The 16,043-nt window shown below is 37.1% G+C and overlaps 1 protein-coding gene across 1 annotated transcript in view; it reads right to left on the bottom strand.

Annotated features, from left to right (window-relative positions):
- LOC107590236 (parapinopsin-like) overlaps window positions 1-12,994 on the bottom strand; it is a 40,982-nt gene extending 27,988 nt beyond the window's left edge. Inside the window, exons 1-2 of the mRNA XM_016278911.1 lie at window positions 12,616-12,994; window positions 7,539-7,867 (exon numbers count right to left, since the gene is read on the bottom strand). Of these exons, the coding sequence (XP_016134397.1) occupies window positions 7,539-7,867; window positions 12,616-12,979 (693 nt within the window). The 5' untranslated portion in view covers window positions 12,980-12,994. The remainder of the gene's footprint in view (window positions 1-7,538; window positions 7,868-12,615) is intronic.
- Between the last annotated feature and the right edge of the window lie 3,049 nt (window positions 12,995-16,043).

Raw genomic sequence — 16,043 nt, 5'->3', positions numbered from 1 at the left:
ACCGGTCGGCCGACTCGACATCACGTGGTGTCAGGTGTCTCGACAAGCTACAGCCAATGAGAGAGCAAGGCATGGGTTGAGGTCAGCGGAAGAAAAACAGCAGCAGCAACACAGCTTTAAGAAAAGTTTGGACACAAGAAATTGAGCTATTTTTTCAGAACAGATCATCATGCAAACAGCTTGCAGCACTAATTTCTTCCCTATGTCCATTTTCAATTAAACAACTCCTGTTTCACTTGTTGATTCGTGTCATTCCCGTTCAACTTCTAGCGTGTGTTTTCGTGACAAAAATTTTTCCCCCCCATTTTGTGGACCGTATGTCGTTGGGTGACAGCGTTGTTGTCAGCTCGTGTAAAAATGCTTCTATTTAGTTTTTTTTCCCTTATGATTTTTCTTTTCTTTATCTTTCTTTTTTCTCATGATCAGTAAAACAGTAAATAAATAAATAAATAGGGGAAAAAAATATGAATATGAAATTAAAAAAGAAATAGGAAGAAATAAAACATTGTAAATAAATAATAAATAAGTAAATAAAATATATATAAATAAAGTTGGACTAATCTAAATATAAATCTAACATCTAACATTTCATAACTAAATAAATAAATAAAAAAGAAAGAAAGCATCCATTAATCAATCAATCAATCAGCAATAGGATTTGCAATGTGTTCTCAGACTTTAGATAAAGTAAAGTAATAGGAGGAATTTAAAATAGCTGCCAGTATAAATCCTTCTCTCTTTCTCTCTCTCACACACGCACATAAGTGAGAGACAATAAGTAAGTAGAGAAAGAGAGCTGATAGTTGAAAGATGGGCGGCTGAAGTGACAGATGGAACAGTGAATGAGAAGCACACAGCAAAATCTAAAGCAGACTTAAAGAAAGTGTCAGCCAGCGAGATAAAAAAAAGGGGATGGTACAGTATATGGATGAGGAGTTAGAGTTGAGTGACGGAAAAGAGAAGGAGAGATAAAACTTCATTCTAGTCCGACCCATTTCAGTAAAATAAGCCCTGACGATTGTCTCCTGATTGATTTGGGGCATAACCTGTTCCGTCGTCACCCACACTAAACAAATACAGTGGACTAGATCATTAAATCTTCTGTCTGACAGGTGGGCAGAACAGTTGTGAGTATAGCTGCTAAAAAGCTCCCAGGAGAGTGTGTGGCTCTCCTTTCTTTATTGCTCCCAGTCTCCCTCTATTCTTTAAGCAGCTACAGTTGCTTGTACAGCATGCATAAATCAGTGCCTTTAAGTAAACAGTCCGGCAAAATGAATTCATCGCATTCATGTCTGCACTCTATTCTCTGTAAACCGGCGACGAGGTGTGTTCAGTAATACAAACACTCCTTCCACCACTAATCTCATTTTCTGTGTGTAATTATATCCCTCTATTTGTCATAACATTTTAATGAAATTTTGTGTCCACTAATTATAGACTAACAAACCCAAACAAATGCCAATGATATAAATTACTCAAGGAAACAGTCTGTGCAGGAGTTATATGGAGAGAGATCAACAGCATTTTAAATAAATGAGTCACATTTTATCATTTTTATTTGAACTGTGCAAGCAGCTCAAATTAGACAGCAACTGGTGTGCTACAGGTCCTATTATAAAATTATTTACAGGAAGTATATTTAATCAGTTGGCGCACACATTTCATGTTTTATGTGTAGTTTGAGCAGAAAGAACAGCAAATATCAACTTGTATCCTTTCTATGCATTTCTGAAAATCAAATCATTTTGACATTTTAGTGAATCGGTTTATTCAGATGAGTCATTTAAATGAATCTGTTCAAAATGAGTAAATTTTTTGTAGTGGAATATTTACACAAAGTCTTCAGTTCATTACTGTTTTCAGTTCATTTAGATATACTTTCTATCTTTTAATTTTGTTTAGTGTATATTTACCTATCCAAATGTAATACTGTCCTAGGGTTACTAACATTGTAAATCTAGAGAAATTTTTCATAATTTTTAGTTTTTAAAACAAAATTATATTTATAACACTACACTTTGTGTTATATAACATTGACATTAAATGTCAGAAAACGAGTTAATGCTATACTGCATGAGTGTTTCTAATATAACGGCTGAGGGAGTGCCAGAAAATTTTACATGCTTCTCTTCTGACCACCAAAATCTCTTGACCCCCCCCCCCCTTTTTGGAAAGTCATTGGAATGCTATAGTAGAGTTTTTCTTTTGCTATTGGTTCAAATCGGAATGCAAAAATATATTTGTTGTAATTTCCATTCACCATTATAGAAGTTTACAACAACTTCTGCATCTAAGAACCCCGGAAAAGTTGTATTGTCTTGTGGTATAGAAATACTGTTGTGATTGTACAAATACATTGACATCTGCTAGAACACTGATCCACTCCATAACTTTCTATATAGACCTATTCTATATAGGCCATTCACCAGGACTTATTAAAAGACTAAGGATTCATTCCACCTGTCCACCTTAAATAATGCTGCAAAATTCACACAACAACAACAGCAAAAACTGCTCTAAATAGCACAATATAGAATATGACAACACAAGCACATTTTAAGAATTGCCTCGTAACTTTCTCTTTCAGAAGTGCAGAGTAGCATTTCAGCAGTAGCTGTAATAAGGACATGTGACAACAGAGTTTTGTTGAATATTCTGACATCCTGAGGGCTGTCTGTTCTGTCTGAAATGAGGGGATGAGGAAAGACTGGGAGAGACATGGTTAGCTAAGAGCAGGGGTGTCCAATCCTGCTCCTGGAGAGCCAATGTCCTGCAGAGTTTAGCTTCAATCTGCCTCAACACACTTGCCTGGAAGTTCAATTCAAGTTTATTTGTACAGCGCTTTTCACAATACAAATCATTGCAAAGCAACTTTACAGCAAATTAAGTTTCTACAATATTTAGTGGTAGCTTATCAGTGGTGACTATCAGTTAATGTACATGTGGCAGAAATGTACGGAAAAATCAATTAAAGACATAATCAAACAGACGATGAACACTATTAACAGCAATTATTATATGATGCAATCAAACCAAAACTAAACACAGTGATTCATTAGGAATGGAGCTAAACTCAGCAGGAAATTGGCCCTCCAGAAGCAGAATTATACACCCCTGGTTAAGATCTACCAACTAGTGCTGTAAGTATTAAGCTATCATTGGTCTTTGAAGTTCATGTCTTCCATATTCAGAGTATGAAAGTAGCTCTGAACTTTTGCACAGATATTTGCCCCTATTTACAGTCTGGACGAATCAGTTCCAGAAAGTCAGAGCCAGTCTGCAGATTTTGGCAGCACTTCGATTTTTTTTACCTTCAGACTTTGATTCCATCCAGAAATCAAACATGTTTGATATTTTGAGCTGATTTTAAAAACAAAGTGCATGTTTCTGCATGATTTTGTTTTGCTCATTCTGTGATTCTCAGTTGTTTAGTGTATGACGCCTAGTTTTTTCTGTAACCACTTACAAAGTCAGCAAGCGTATGATGCCCAGTGTTTTAAAATCTGTTCCGATTTTAAAAGTCATGTAGTGTATTCCAGCCTTTAGAAACTGACAGCAAGTAGTAAACCCTAACAAAAACCATCCTAGCCAATTTCCCTAAATCTCCAGCCTTTAATCCAAACCAATCTAATTAAATCAAGATGCTTCATCTGCAAAATTTCTTCCTTGAAACCTCACTTTTCAGAGCTGGCAACATAACGTGCAGCAGATGTAAACTTAGTTTTTCTCTCTCGTTCCATCTAACCAGCTGGTCTCTGTGCAAATGGACGGTTCTGTCTCAAAGGAAACTTGTAAAAGTGACGTGACATGTGGCCAAGTATGGTTACCCATACTCGGAATTAGTGCTCTGCATTTTAACCCATGTGCGCACACACACACAGCAGTGAACACACACCCAGAGCAGTGGGCAGCCATTTATGCTGCAGCGCCCAGTTGGGGGTTCGGTGCCTTGCTCAAGGGCACCTCAGTCATATTGGAGGTGGAAGAGAGCGCTGTACATTCCCTCCCAACTACAGTCCCTGCCGGTATGAGACTCGAACTCGCAACCTTTAGGTTACAAGTCCAACTCTCTAACCATTAGGCCACGACTTCCCCTAGTGGCAAATCCAAATCCTGTGTGGCAAATCCTCTGGGTTTTTCACCCTATGTTTCTCCAGTGCGCTCCATTCCACCCACAGTGTAAGTTTACAGAAAGAGACCGGCCGTGTCTGAGCAAATGAGGCTGTTCTTTGGGAAGGCAGTCGATCCCCTGCTGGGTGACATTTTGGATGGGTTAGTCAACGGCTGAGTGGAGTGTCAGAAGCTGGGAGGATAACTGTATGTGCCCTATGCACTGTGAATACGCAACTGTCAAATCTTCATTCAAACTTATATAACACTGTGACACTTTTGGGGGACGAAGGGATAAAGGCTGTAGGTCTACTTACTGTAGGTGACATTCAGACTGTCACAGTAAGGTAGAGTGTACTAAATCCACCCTAGCAAAAATGCCCTAGCATATTTCAGTGAGAGCTTGAGCACTGGTTTGCGTGGTCTTATTGATCACAAACGTGAGTGAATCATTATCTAATTGATAGCTTGTGATGCATGCAATTAAAAAGAGCCTTCAGCTTAATCGAAGAGCTGGTTACTATGTAATATAACATCATGTGGCATTTTTATCACCCCCTTTGAGATTTAGCAGAGTGGATGGTAAATATATCTGGCACCTGTCCCCCCAGGACTCCACTGCACCGAACAGTCAGAGTTGCATCTCGTATAAACACAGGGTGCTAATTGTCTAAAAGACTCAAAGCTTATGAGCATTCCATCTCTGCGCCCGTGGTTCAATACCAGTGGAGAGGAGCTACAATCACTGTTATACAGTGGAGGCAACGCTTCAGTTATCTGATCTCATGCTACGATTGGCCTATAATTGGTTTGCATTAAATGACATCCAAATAAATTGAAGGCAGCAGATTAGGAAAAATGCCTTTGATCAAATGCAATGATTTTATCATATTCAGGACACCATTATGCAAATGCTTTTGTGTGAGGTGTCATTATGCCACTCTCTAAGCAACCATATGAATCGTATGAAGTGTAAAGTAACAATGGCAATAAAGTTTCTAATGATCATTTAAATAACTTGAATGGTGGTAAAAAGTTTAATATAATGTATACGTGAACACAAAAATGCAAAGTTTGAGAAATCTCGAACACTTAAGCACTTAAAAGGGTAGTGCTTGTTCCAAACCTGCATGAAAGTCTGCCAATTCCGAACCGGTCAGTTTTGACGTCACACCTATGCTCACATCTGCATGTAAATATGTCATTGGTGTGGAAGTTCTTCACTGTGAGTGAAGAGGACACAAAGTTTGCAATCCGTATTACGTGTAGGGCCAAAATAAACCATGGGGGAACCACAGGGTTCGATTAAGTAGATTTTTTAAAGGGGCAAGTGAGAGAAATGTACTTGCCCAACTGGACAAGAAGCCTGATTAAAACACCAATAACCAAAATAACTAGGGAAGTACTGGCACTTGCCCACCAAAAATTTCCATGCGACAATGATTCTGATTTTATTGCATTCAGTGTAAATGGCGATTGATAATCCATGTCATGCCAGATGAAGCTCGTGAAATTTCATATTTCTATCTCTTTCCAGTCACAGAGCATTTTATTTTGAGAGTTGTTTAAATAAGAGAACCTCTGTAACTTTTTTTTTTTTTTTTGCACTGAAAAATGTAGATTTTTGTTTGCATTTGCTGTCAATTACAGTTCATAGAAAGAAAATCGGCAAAAATCGGTAATGGCAGGTCACACTTACAAAAAAGAATCGGAAATTGGAAAATTGCAATCAGTGCATCACTAATATAGGCTATATATATATATATATATATATATATATATATATATATATATATATATATATATATGTATATATATATATATAGTGCTTAAAAAGACTGCAAGGTCATAAGCCCTGTGAGGTGTCTATTCTAAAGGTTCGTTTTCATTAAAGGTTCAAGGTGCATTTTCACCACTGAGGTTAGATCACACCATTGATGTCTAGCGCTAAGTCTTGACCTATATAGGCTACAGTATAACCACGGCTTCACATACAGTTCATTGCGGATCTACAGATGACCTTCAGCAGGGCTTTATCACAGCAAAAAAAAACGTTATGAAGAAAGTGCTTATGTTAATGCAATGACAATGAGTTGCTGCTGAATGAAGTGAAACGAAAAGGTGAATCTTCCAGTTCTGAAAGCATCGATGGCCCATTTTAGGCAGGGCTAATTTACATAAACATGAATATTTTAATTTAACAACTCTCTCTGAACATCACAGTCTATTAAAAGTGCTGAAACATCTATTTCATACATTGCAGTCTATTCAGACGCAGAGAAGATGGAGCTTGCAAGGAGATTTCTCATTCATTGTTGCTATTGAAAGCAATTTGGTTGCAAATTATTTGTTGTGTCAGTGCTTTTAACGTAAGCAGCTGATGGCCTCTGTTAGGTCACCCACACTGCGAGGGGCGGAGAAAGGAAAGGAATTGTGGGAGCTTCGAGAGCGTTTGTGTTTTGTTTACTCTAGAAGATTGGGCCACTCTGGGGACATCAAATAAAAACTACTTCTCAATTGAAATGTTGTTTTCTTCCCATCTCCATGCAAATCCTGACACGATTTGCTTAATTTCCAACATAATACAGTGTTTAATTTGCATTCAAGATGTTTTGTGCAAATATTTTTTAATTGTTGCTGACTGTAGATGCTAATCACCTGACAGCACAGGACATCTCTGGAGCAAGCGTTCGAAAAAGAATGAATCTAGCTTCGTCTGGTAAAGTGGAAATGATAGAGGAACACAGACAAACTGCCGTGAGCCGATATATTCAAATTGTTTTTAATTTGAACCACACATTGAGAGGACTGGCGAGTGGTTTTGTTAATTAATAGTGCAAAAAGGTCATTGTGAATAATGATTTGTGAATATTAAGCTAATTAAAGTTGAAGTTGAAGTCCAGGTAATTGTTTCTCTTTGTGGCAGGTTGCATAAATAATTTGCTGCATTTTCTGTTACAATAATAAGCTGCAATGTAACGAGAAGGAGTCAAGGACAGTTTTTCCCTCAAGAGCATGGAGAACATGTTTTTCCTGCTACACTGTATTACATATATTTTAATACAATACAACGATGCCTTGATCTACACGTCTGTTGCTTCTAGATAGGGGAAATTTATCTGGAATATTTTACAAATAAAAATATCTTTCTTTTTTGTAAATTAGGCACACTATATATTAAGCCCAATGTATATACTAAAATAATCATATTTATGGAATAATATACCATGGAAGTAATGGCTGCCGTCAACTATTTCTTTTTTGGGTTCAACTGAAGAAAAAGCACTTAATTCATCATTTATTTAATTTATTGAGCAACCAGTAACTGTCAAAGAAATGCATCCAAGCCAAGTTTCTACAAATCAGGCATAATGGTCTGGAATATGAGGCATAAAGCTTCAGTAGACAGTAGTGGTTGTGACACCTACCTGTGTGATAGCCTGAATGAGTCTGCCATAGCTGTAGACAATCACCGTAAAAGGGAGAATAAGGCAGAAGATAAACAAACAGACGATGTAAGACACATTGTTGGCTGTTCTGGCTGCCCAATTGACACTGCAGGTGGTGCCAGGACCCTCCGGACCATAGCAGCTCCATCCAAACAGTGGCGGAAGAGTCCAAATAATGGAATATATCCAGGAGAAGGCAATACCCATGGCCACCTTTCTGTAATTTGTAGAGTCGGCCTGCGTGGCCCCCATCATGGTGCAGTAGCGCTCGTATGAGAGCACCGCCAGGGAGATTAGAGACACAACGCCTGTACAAACAGAAGAGAGATACATAGACAACACAACGCACTGTTATGAGTAATAGCTGCAGTTCTGGGTTGCTTACAGATCCTTATTACCTTTGAGGGTTTGTTTACGTTGAGTAAAAGGCCAAATCTGCGCTTTTATTGGGTGTACTGCAAATACACATCATGCTCAGTGCTGTGGGTTTACCTTGCTTAAAATCGAGGGAAAAAATGAGAATTTCGATACACTTTGACACTGTAAAAAAAGATTTTTCTAAATTGTAAATTAAGATTATTGGATAACGTTTTACAAGAAAATACTCTTTGAGTCTTTTTACTGTCATGTCATGTTTATTTCAAACACTTAATTGGGTTTCTTTGCAATTATTTGTGAAATTTACTAGCAATTTCTGAGGGAAAATGGTTTCAAATTAAATCCTACACCAAATGTTTATTCAATAGTAAGGACCTGATTTTCTACACTGTAAAAAAATGTTTTTCAAACTTGTAAATAAAGACTATTGAAGTGTTTTACAAGAAATTCTTTATATTTTAAAATTTCATGTTTAATTCACTGTGCTACTTGCTGTTTCATTGTAATTGTGACATTTACTAGCAATTTCTGAGTGAAATTATTTTAAAGGAATAGTTCACCCAAAAATTTAAATATGCTGAACATTTACTCACCCCGCAGGCCATCCAAGATGTAGATGAGTTTGTTTCTTCATCTGAACAGATTTGGAGAAATTTAGCATTACATCACTTGCTCACCAATGGATCTTCTGCAGTGAATGGGTGCCGTGAGAATGAGAATGAACTATTCCTTTAAAGTAATCCCACAACAACTATTTTCAGTCTACTACTACAAATCATCTAATACAGTTCCTCTTCAGAAAACCTGTTTTAGTGTTTTTCCCCCCCAGAAGCTAAATAGTGGTGATAAATAGTAGTAATAGTAACTAACGTCTGACACTTTGTTACAATAAAACTGTATTTGTCTCCTACATATTAAAGGTAGTTTTTACAGTTGGACTCTGTTAGTACTCTGTACTAACAATACTGCTGAAGGTTTTATTATTGATTATTGTAGTATCAGCTTGGTTTCTTATACCGGCACATTTACACCCTTACTATTTTGCAATATATTTTGGAATGATTTTAATAATACACACTCCCTTATACCTTAAGAGACCTTGCAAACACATCTCAAATGAATGAGAACACCTGCTCTTTACAGTTAAAATGACAGTGACATGAAAGCTGCCTTCAGTTTCAGGTGTGATATTTTAAGATTCCCCTGAGTTTATTTGGTTTTGCCAAATGCACAAGGAAACAAAAGTGACCATTACCAGATGCACCAACAGTTTCTGTAAGTGTATTGTGTAGTCTACCATTCATCAGATCAGTTCTTATAAGACTGTAAATCTCTGTCTTTTAATAGTTGAAAAAAAATGCTACAACTTACAACTAATAATTAACTTTATGTAGAAAAATGCAGTCACACTGGGCTTTGAGCAGCGAAATACGGACTATGCAACATTACAAACCAGACAGGTTTTAAGTTTACTTTTTTTTAATTCAGCTAAAAGGCCAATCTGTGACGTTTCCGGGTATTTTTTTCTTTTTTTTTGGCTATGTAAATTTGCAGATCAGAGTTCACTAAACTTTAAGCAAAGAAAGACAAAATAGATGTGCTTGCATTTCCAGTCTCTCACATTCACACTGTTTTCATTAAGATCATCTCCCAAAATCCTGCCATGCTAATCATAAAAAAGCTGCTTAGAAAGACCTTGATTCAAAAATGATGTTGTTCAAAGAGACTACGAGCTTGAATATTTAAACTACTGTATAAGCCTGAACGAGAACGTTTTTTTCTCTGCCTGATGTGTGTGTATATAAAATTTGCACTGACAATGGATGAAGCTATATCTCCATGAGCCTGACAATATGTAGCTGTACTGTACTATTCACAGCTGGTTCAAAGAATAAAGGCTTACATTTATTTTTGTCTTGTAAGTATCCGCTTTGTTAGCACTTTATCAGTGTAATTTATGTGAGGGAGATAGCAGTAATCAGTGAAACAAGTGTATAGTCCACAGCTTACAATTACCATCATAATGGCTTTAGACATTGTAAATGAGTAAAGAAGCAACTTATATCATATGCATGGTGGTTCCTGATGACAGCTAATCAGGAAAGCAAGTAATGAGCCTTTTGAAAGCAATGACAGGTATTTGCCATCAGGCTTTCAAGGACTATAACCAGTTACAGAGGTTTTTTTCTATAAAAGCACTCTTAGTTCTCCTATAAGTGTGGATTTATTGAACCAATGGTGATTCACACAGCTTTGTTCAGCAAAAGACCCTGACCAGTATTTGAGGTTTTGACCATTACAATGCATCAACAACCTTTTTCATTTACCAACTAGGTCATACATAAATAGTTCTTAAGCATTGATGTTAAAATCTATTGTCATATAATCACACAGACCCATTTGATCTTAACGGCTGTTGGCACAAGAAAATGAACACCTGTTAATTAACAACATAACAGCTATTCTACTCACTGGAAACACTACACCAGTACACAACACTCTGCCCCATTACAGAGTCGGCGTTATGGGTCAAGTACAGAACAGCACACATCTTATTTCCCTGAACACAGGTCTCCTCGCCTTCAGATCGAGCGCTAAACCCTAATCAGGAGAAGAATACACCTCTGCCCTGGCGTGTTTATTTAACACCTTTCCAATTATGCAGACTTTTCTTTGCAATCTTTTAAATTGTACACTGTAAAAAAAGTTTTCATAATCTTTGTTTCCAATAATTTGTCATTTTTATTTATTTAATGAGTTTTCATTAAATAGTTCCAACTTCATTTTCGTCATCAGCAAATAAATTGAAAGTGGCTGAAAAAGTGCAATGAAATTATTATTGTAGGTTGTAACTTTGGCAAGTTTTCAATTTTAGTGGGTTAGACTTTTTGTGTAGCCTACTTTTGAGCATTTCTCTCTCTCTCTCTTTTTTTTTATTTGGTCTGTAGTCTGCAAAGAATATCATACTTTTACTTTTTTTGGCACATTTCCAGAAACACAACACATGTTCCACAAACTAAAACATATCCAGTACAAGGAGTTTGAAATGTCAACAAGACAACATCCATCAAACTGATGGCCATCTATGGACAGGGGGTGTTAAATCCTGCCTTAGTATAATGTTTAAACATAGCCTATATGTTGGATTAGTCAGCTATGAGGTTTGTAGTTAGTGCAGGTGAACTACATTGCATTTTTGGGAATTGTGCTAAAAAAACGACCTGCTTCGTTTGAATAGAAGCTTTTATTTAGGGGGTTTAAAACGTATACTGCAATTAGCTTTCAAAATTAAATGATAAATCTAGCTGTGCCAACAACGACCAATTTACAACAAATGGCAAACAGTTTATACTCAAATAAATTGTAATATTCATATCACTGCAACTTTTGGATTACATATTTGCTGAATAGGCGTCGCATCATCGCGTCTGACCGGACGCTTTCACCTCGCGACACATTATAGGCCTATCAATAACTAATATATCACACGATAGAGGCTGTGATAACATTTAGTGTAGATTACCTACAAGTACAACTGCAGCGATGGTACTCATGTCGGTTGTTCAAACGTGCGTAATATCGTTCTGAAGTCAATTAAGTTCACGTCAAGTTAGTATATGTAATATAAAAAGACATTTGAGTGTCATGTTTCATATCTATCTCTCTTTTTATATCAACGTTTTATGTTACTGATATCTTTTCACTTTGAAAGACAAAAACATTTTGATGACGGCGTAATAACGGGTCGGACGTGCTGCAAGTAGCCTACATTTCTACAATGCTGCGAAAATACTTATTTAGAACGTTAAAAAACAAACGGCATCTGTCGTATTACATATCTAATACTCAAACGTATCATAACATTTTAACGGTTAAAAACGTTTTACAATGTTGCTGCGCATGCGAAGCGCGATTCAAAAGTACTTGAATAGAAGCTTTTATTTAGGGGGTTTAAAACGTATACTGCAATTAGCTTTCAAAATTAAATGATAAATCTAGCTGTGCCAACAACGACCAATTTACAACAAATGGCAAACAGTTTATACTCAAATAAATTGTAATATTCATATTACTGCAACTTTTGGATTACATATTTGCTGAATAGGCGTCGCATCATCGCGTCTGACCGGACGCTTTTACCTCGCGACACATTATAGGCCTATCAATAACTAATATATCACACGATAGAGGCTGTGATAACATTTAGTGTAGATTACCCACAAGTACAACTGCAGCGATGGTACTCATGTCGGTTGTTCAAACGTGCGTAATATCGTTCTGAAGTCAATTAAGTTCACGTCAAGTTAGTATATGTAATATAAAAAGACATTTGAGTGTCATGTTTCATATCTATCTCTCTTTTTATATCAACGTTTTATGTTACTGATATCTTTTCACTTTGAAAGACAAAAACATTTTGATGACGGCGTAATAACGGGTCGGACGTGCTGCAAGTAGCCTACATTTCTACAATGCTGCGAAAATACTTATTTAGAACGTTAAAAAACAAACGGCATCTGTCGTATTACATATCTAATACTCAAACGTATCATAACATTTTAACGGTTAAAAACGTTTTACAATGTTGCTGCGCATGCGAAGCGCGATTCAAAAGTACCAAAACAGGTGCCTTCGAAGCATACTTCTGTCGTTTATCTGCTGTAACATACAGACTTACCCAGAAATGAATTGATGAAGCCATACCACACGCAGCCCGCGCGTCCGATGAGCCACCGGCCCTGCGTACTGGCGGCGAAGCTGAACGGGGTGCCGAGGACGCACACCAGCAGATCACTCACTGAGATGCTCATCAGAAGATAGTTCATGGGCGAGCGCAGCATTTTGTAGCGACAGAACAGGATGAGAACGAGCGTGTTGTTGAGAAACCCGAAAGTTCCGATGATTCCCAGGCACACGGCGACCACCAAGTGTCCGGTCGGACTCAGATTGTGTTCTGAGTGATTCTCATCCAAGTGCGCGCTGCTCCCGTCATCTCCTCCAGCGCACCACGCGCAACTCAGACTCACGTTGGACTCAATCATTGCACCATTAATTATGGTTTATGTAAATGGTTTAATCAGTCTGGTTTTGAAACGAGAGTCTGTGCTTTGTAAAGTCAGTGTAATCCATCAGGTTTGTAGAGTTTTCTAACCCATTATTTCAGTGGGACTGGAGTTTACCAAACGCTAAACGCAGAAGTACATGATTTCCTCATATATTCTAGATTAGGTTTCAAGATGTGGTCAAGCCAATTATGCCCCTCCTCGGGATGAATGGGAGTTTTTATTACCCCCCGCCTAGCTGACGTCTACGTCTCAGCCACCGTTCTTCATGTGCCAACAGCACTCTTTCCTAGTTCGTTTTTCACCCTTAAAATGATTCCTTGTTAATTCATCAAAATGCAGATATGCCAATTAAGGGTTAAAACTATCAGTAGGTTAGGCATACTGGAATCTACACAAAAAAATACAAATGTGGAAAAAAGGAGGTATTTATACTTCTTGTAACCTTAAAATACTCAATGAAGTCAGGCTAATATTTATAACTTGAATAAAACATCCATGTAAATATTTTTCTGGTTACCTGACAGTTTTTTACACCATGGAAACTGGCTCACTTTACAAAATTCTAGACAAATAACTAAATAAATAATGTCAGGTCAGAGTGTTGAAAAATACACTGCAATGGTTGACTAACTGTCTCTCACCTTACTCTTGTATTATATACTTCTACTCACTTCCACTGTTGTCAGTGAAACTAAATTGGGCTGTTGAAAAGTAAATCAATTTAAATAAATAAATAAATGTTCATCCTAACTGGAGACCAAAATAAACTCTTGCAGTAAGTTTAGACCTGAAAAATATTTAAAAGCTCATCATTTTTCAGCCATTTCCTAAAGATTTATGAAACACCTGAAATTATGGCAATCAAAGATGTTCTCACAATAATAGTCCGAAGAAATTAAAGTTATTCATTTTAATTAAACAAATAATCAAGTAAAATAGCAATAGCAACAAGTAAAATAGCAATACTCATTAAACTTTAAAAGAACCATCACAATCTTTTAAAAATGAGACCAAAAAACGATTTGGGAATAGCCTATTAAGGAATAGACTATTCACCTCTTCACATGGATGCTTTTTGACAGGTGAGGAGTCAGGAAATAAATTTTTCCCATATTTATCCATCTTTCTCCACAAGGGGCATCAGAGAATTGCTCCACGATCAATTCTATTGATGTGGGACTTAATTGTGTCTTGTAGCAATTATGAGGGCCAAAATTCATCAGGGATATATACAAGACAACAATAAAATAACATCCAAACATCTAAAGACAGGAATGGACTGAGACTGAACGTAGGGGTGGGGGGCTCCTCAGCACTGCTAGAAATGCACAACATATTGGTATCGTTGGTTATTTTCCAATATTACTGATTTGAGATTTCTTAATTTACTTGTAAAAATTTGGATATTTAATTGTACATTATTTCAGTATTTTTATATTTACAGTTGATTACATTCGCCATCATTTAATGCTCACTTAATGTTAATCTTTAAGAAGAACAAATGAACAATGCTTTTACACAGTCAATAAACTATCTAAAGCTCTTGGGTAGCCAGTACATCAAAGCTTTACTCTACAAGCTATAACTGGTATGTTCAGACCAAATCTCAGTATACACACATGTGTGTATCTCAGTGTGCCGGCCAAGGTCATAATAATGAGGTCTGATTACATCATATAGGTGGACATGAGTGAGGTGAAGAGGCCTTAGAATCAGAGAGGGATTTGTTTTATATATCCTGATTAGCTTCCTCCATCTCTCATTATCCCGAATACATGCACAGATGACACATAAGCATCATGCCAGCTTTACAGGTTGGCTCTGCTTTGTATTCACCCTCACACATAAACATAGTCTTCCCACAATTGAAGAAATGGAAAGGTCCAAGTGTTACGGCTGATGTGAAAGCTTTGTTCACGAGTCTGCAGCTATGACAAAACACACCCAATCACCTATAGATGGCGACTTGACATGAACCAGAAAATAAAGCTGCTTGAAAAAAACCCCCCACCAAAAATAAACCCTCATAATTGAAAACATGCAAATACATAGGAAAAACAAACAAAAAAAAACAAAACAAATGAGGTTCAAATGTGACATTCAGAAGGCCAAGAACCTAATCACCTCACGTGGCCAACGTACACACTGAAGCTAAAATGGTTATCACTCCTATTTTAACTCCAGTCAATACTACCAGAGTTCACCTATACTAATCAGAATGACAAGTGAATTTCACCAGCGAATTCACTCCTGAAATCAGAATGAATCAGAAATGGGATGTCATGTAAACAAATAATATTTTGAAAAAAAGGACAGTTCGTAGTAACAGGGAATCCTGTTTGAAGACGGCCTTCACTTTCCCTAAGCCACAGATCGAATGCCAGTGTAGATTATAGTGTAGATAAAAACACTTATCACTTCCATCCAGACACAGGAAATCACTTTCAGGCACAAACCTACAGCACAGCATAGGGAGTCGTCTGCTCACATTTACCCTGGCTCCCCTGGGGTACGGCCCGGACAGGAGGAGATTTGATTGGAGGAATAATGGTATAGAGAATTTTGAGAGGTCAAAAGGGTGCCATTTCCACCATTAATCATGTTCTTCTCAGCTATGTCAGCTATGCAGTGGGTGCCACTCTTCTCCAAAGCCATTGGGAACCAATCACAGCACCAGCTGATACCTTCACTTCTGCTCCTGTTTTACACCCTGTCTGTCTTCATAAAGTGTTACAGATTCAATTTATCATTTGTCAAGAATTGTAAATGTATGTATGTATGTATATGTATAGTAAAATGGGTTAACATCTCCAGCGTGAGGAATATGACAGTTTAATTGTGACTCTTTACACACAAATATGGGGTGATAACTTGAAGATTTGTTTTCTCGAATGTGTTTCAAAACTGAGCTAGAACTAATGCCTCACATTGTTCACACTCAGGAAAAAAATGACTTTGTCATTGCATTAAAGTTCTAATTTTAAAGGGATAGTTCACCCAAAAATGAAAATTCTGTCATAATTTACTCACCCTCATGTCG

Source organism: Sinocyclocheilus grahami, unplaced genomic scaffold (genome assembly GCF_001515645.1).
Source record: "Sinocyclocheilus grahami isolate Dianchi unplaced genomic scaffold, SAMN03320097.WGS_v1.1 scaffold126.1, whole genome shotgun sequence".
In the NCBI taxonomy this organism is placed as follows: domain Eukaryota; kingdom Metazoa; phylum Chordata; class Actinopteri; order Cypriniformes; family Cyprinidae; genus Sinocyclocheilus; species Sinocyclocheilus grahami.
This window is presented reverse-complemented; position numbering and strand designations above follow the sequence as displayed.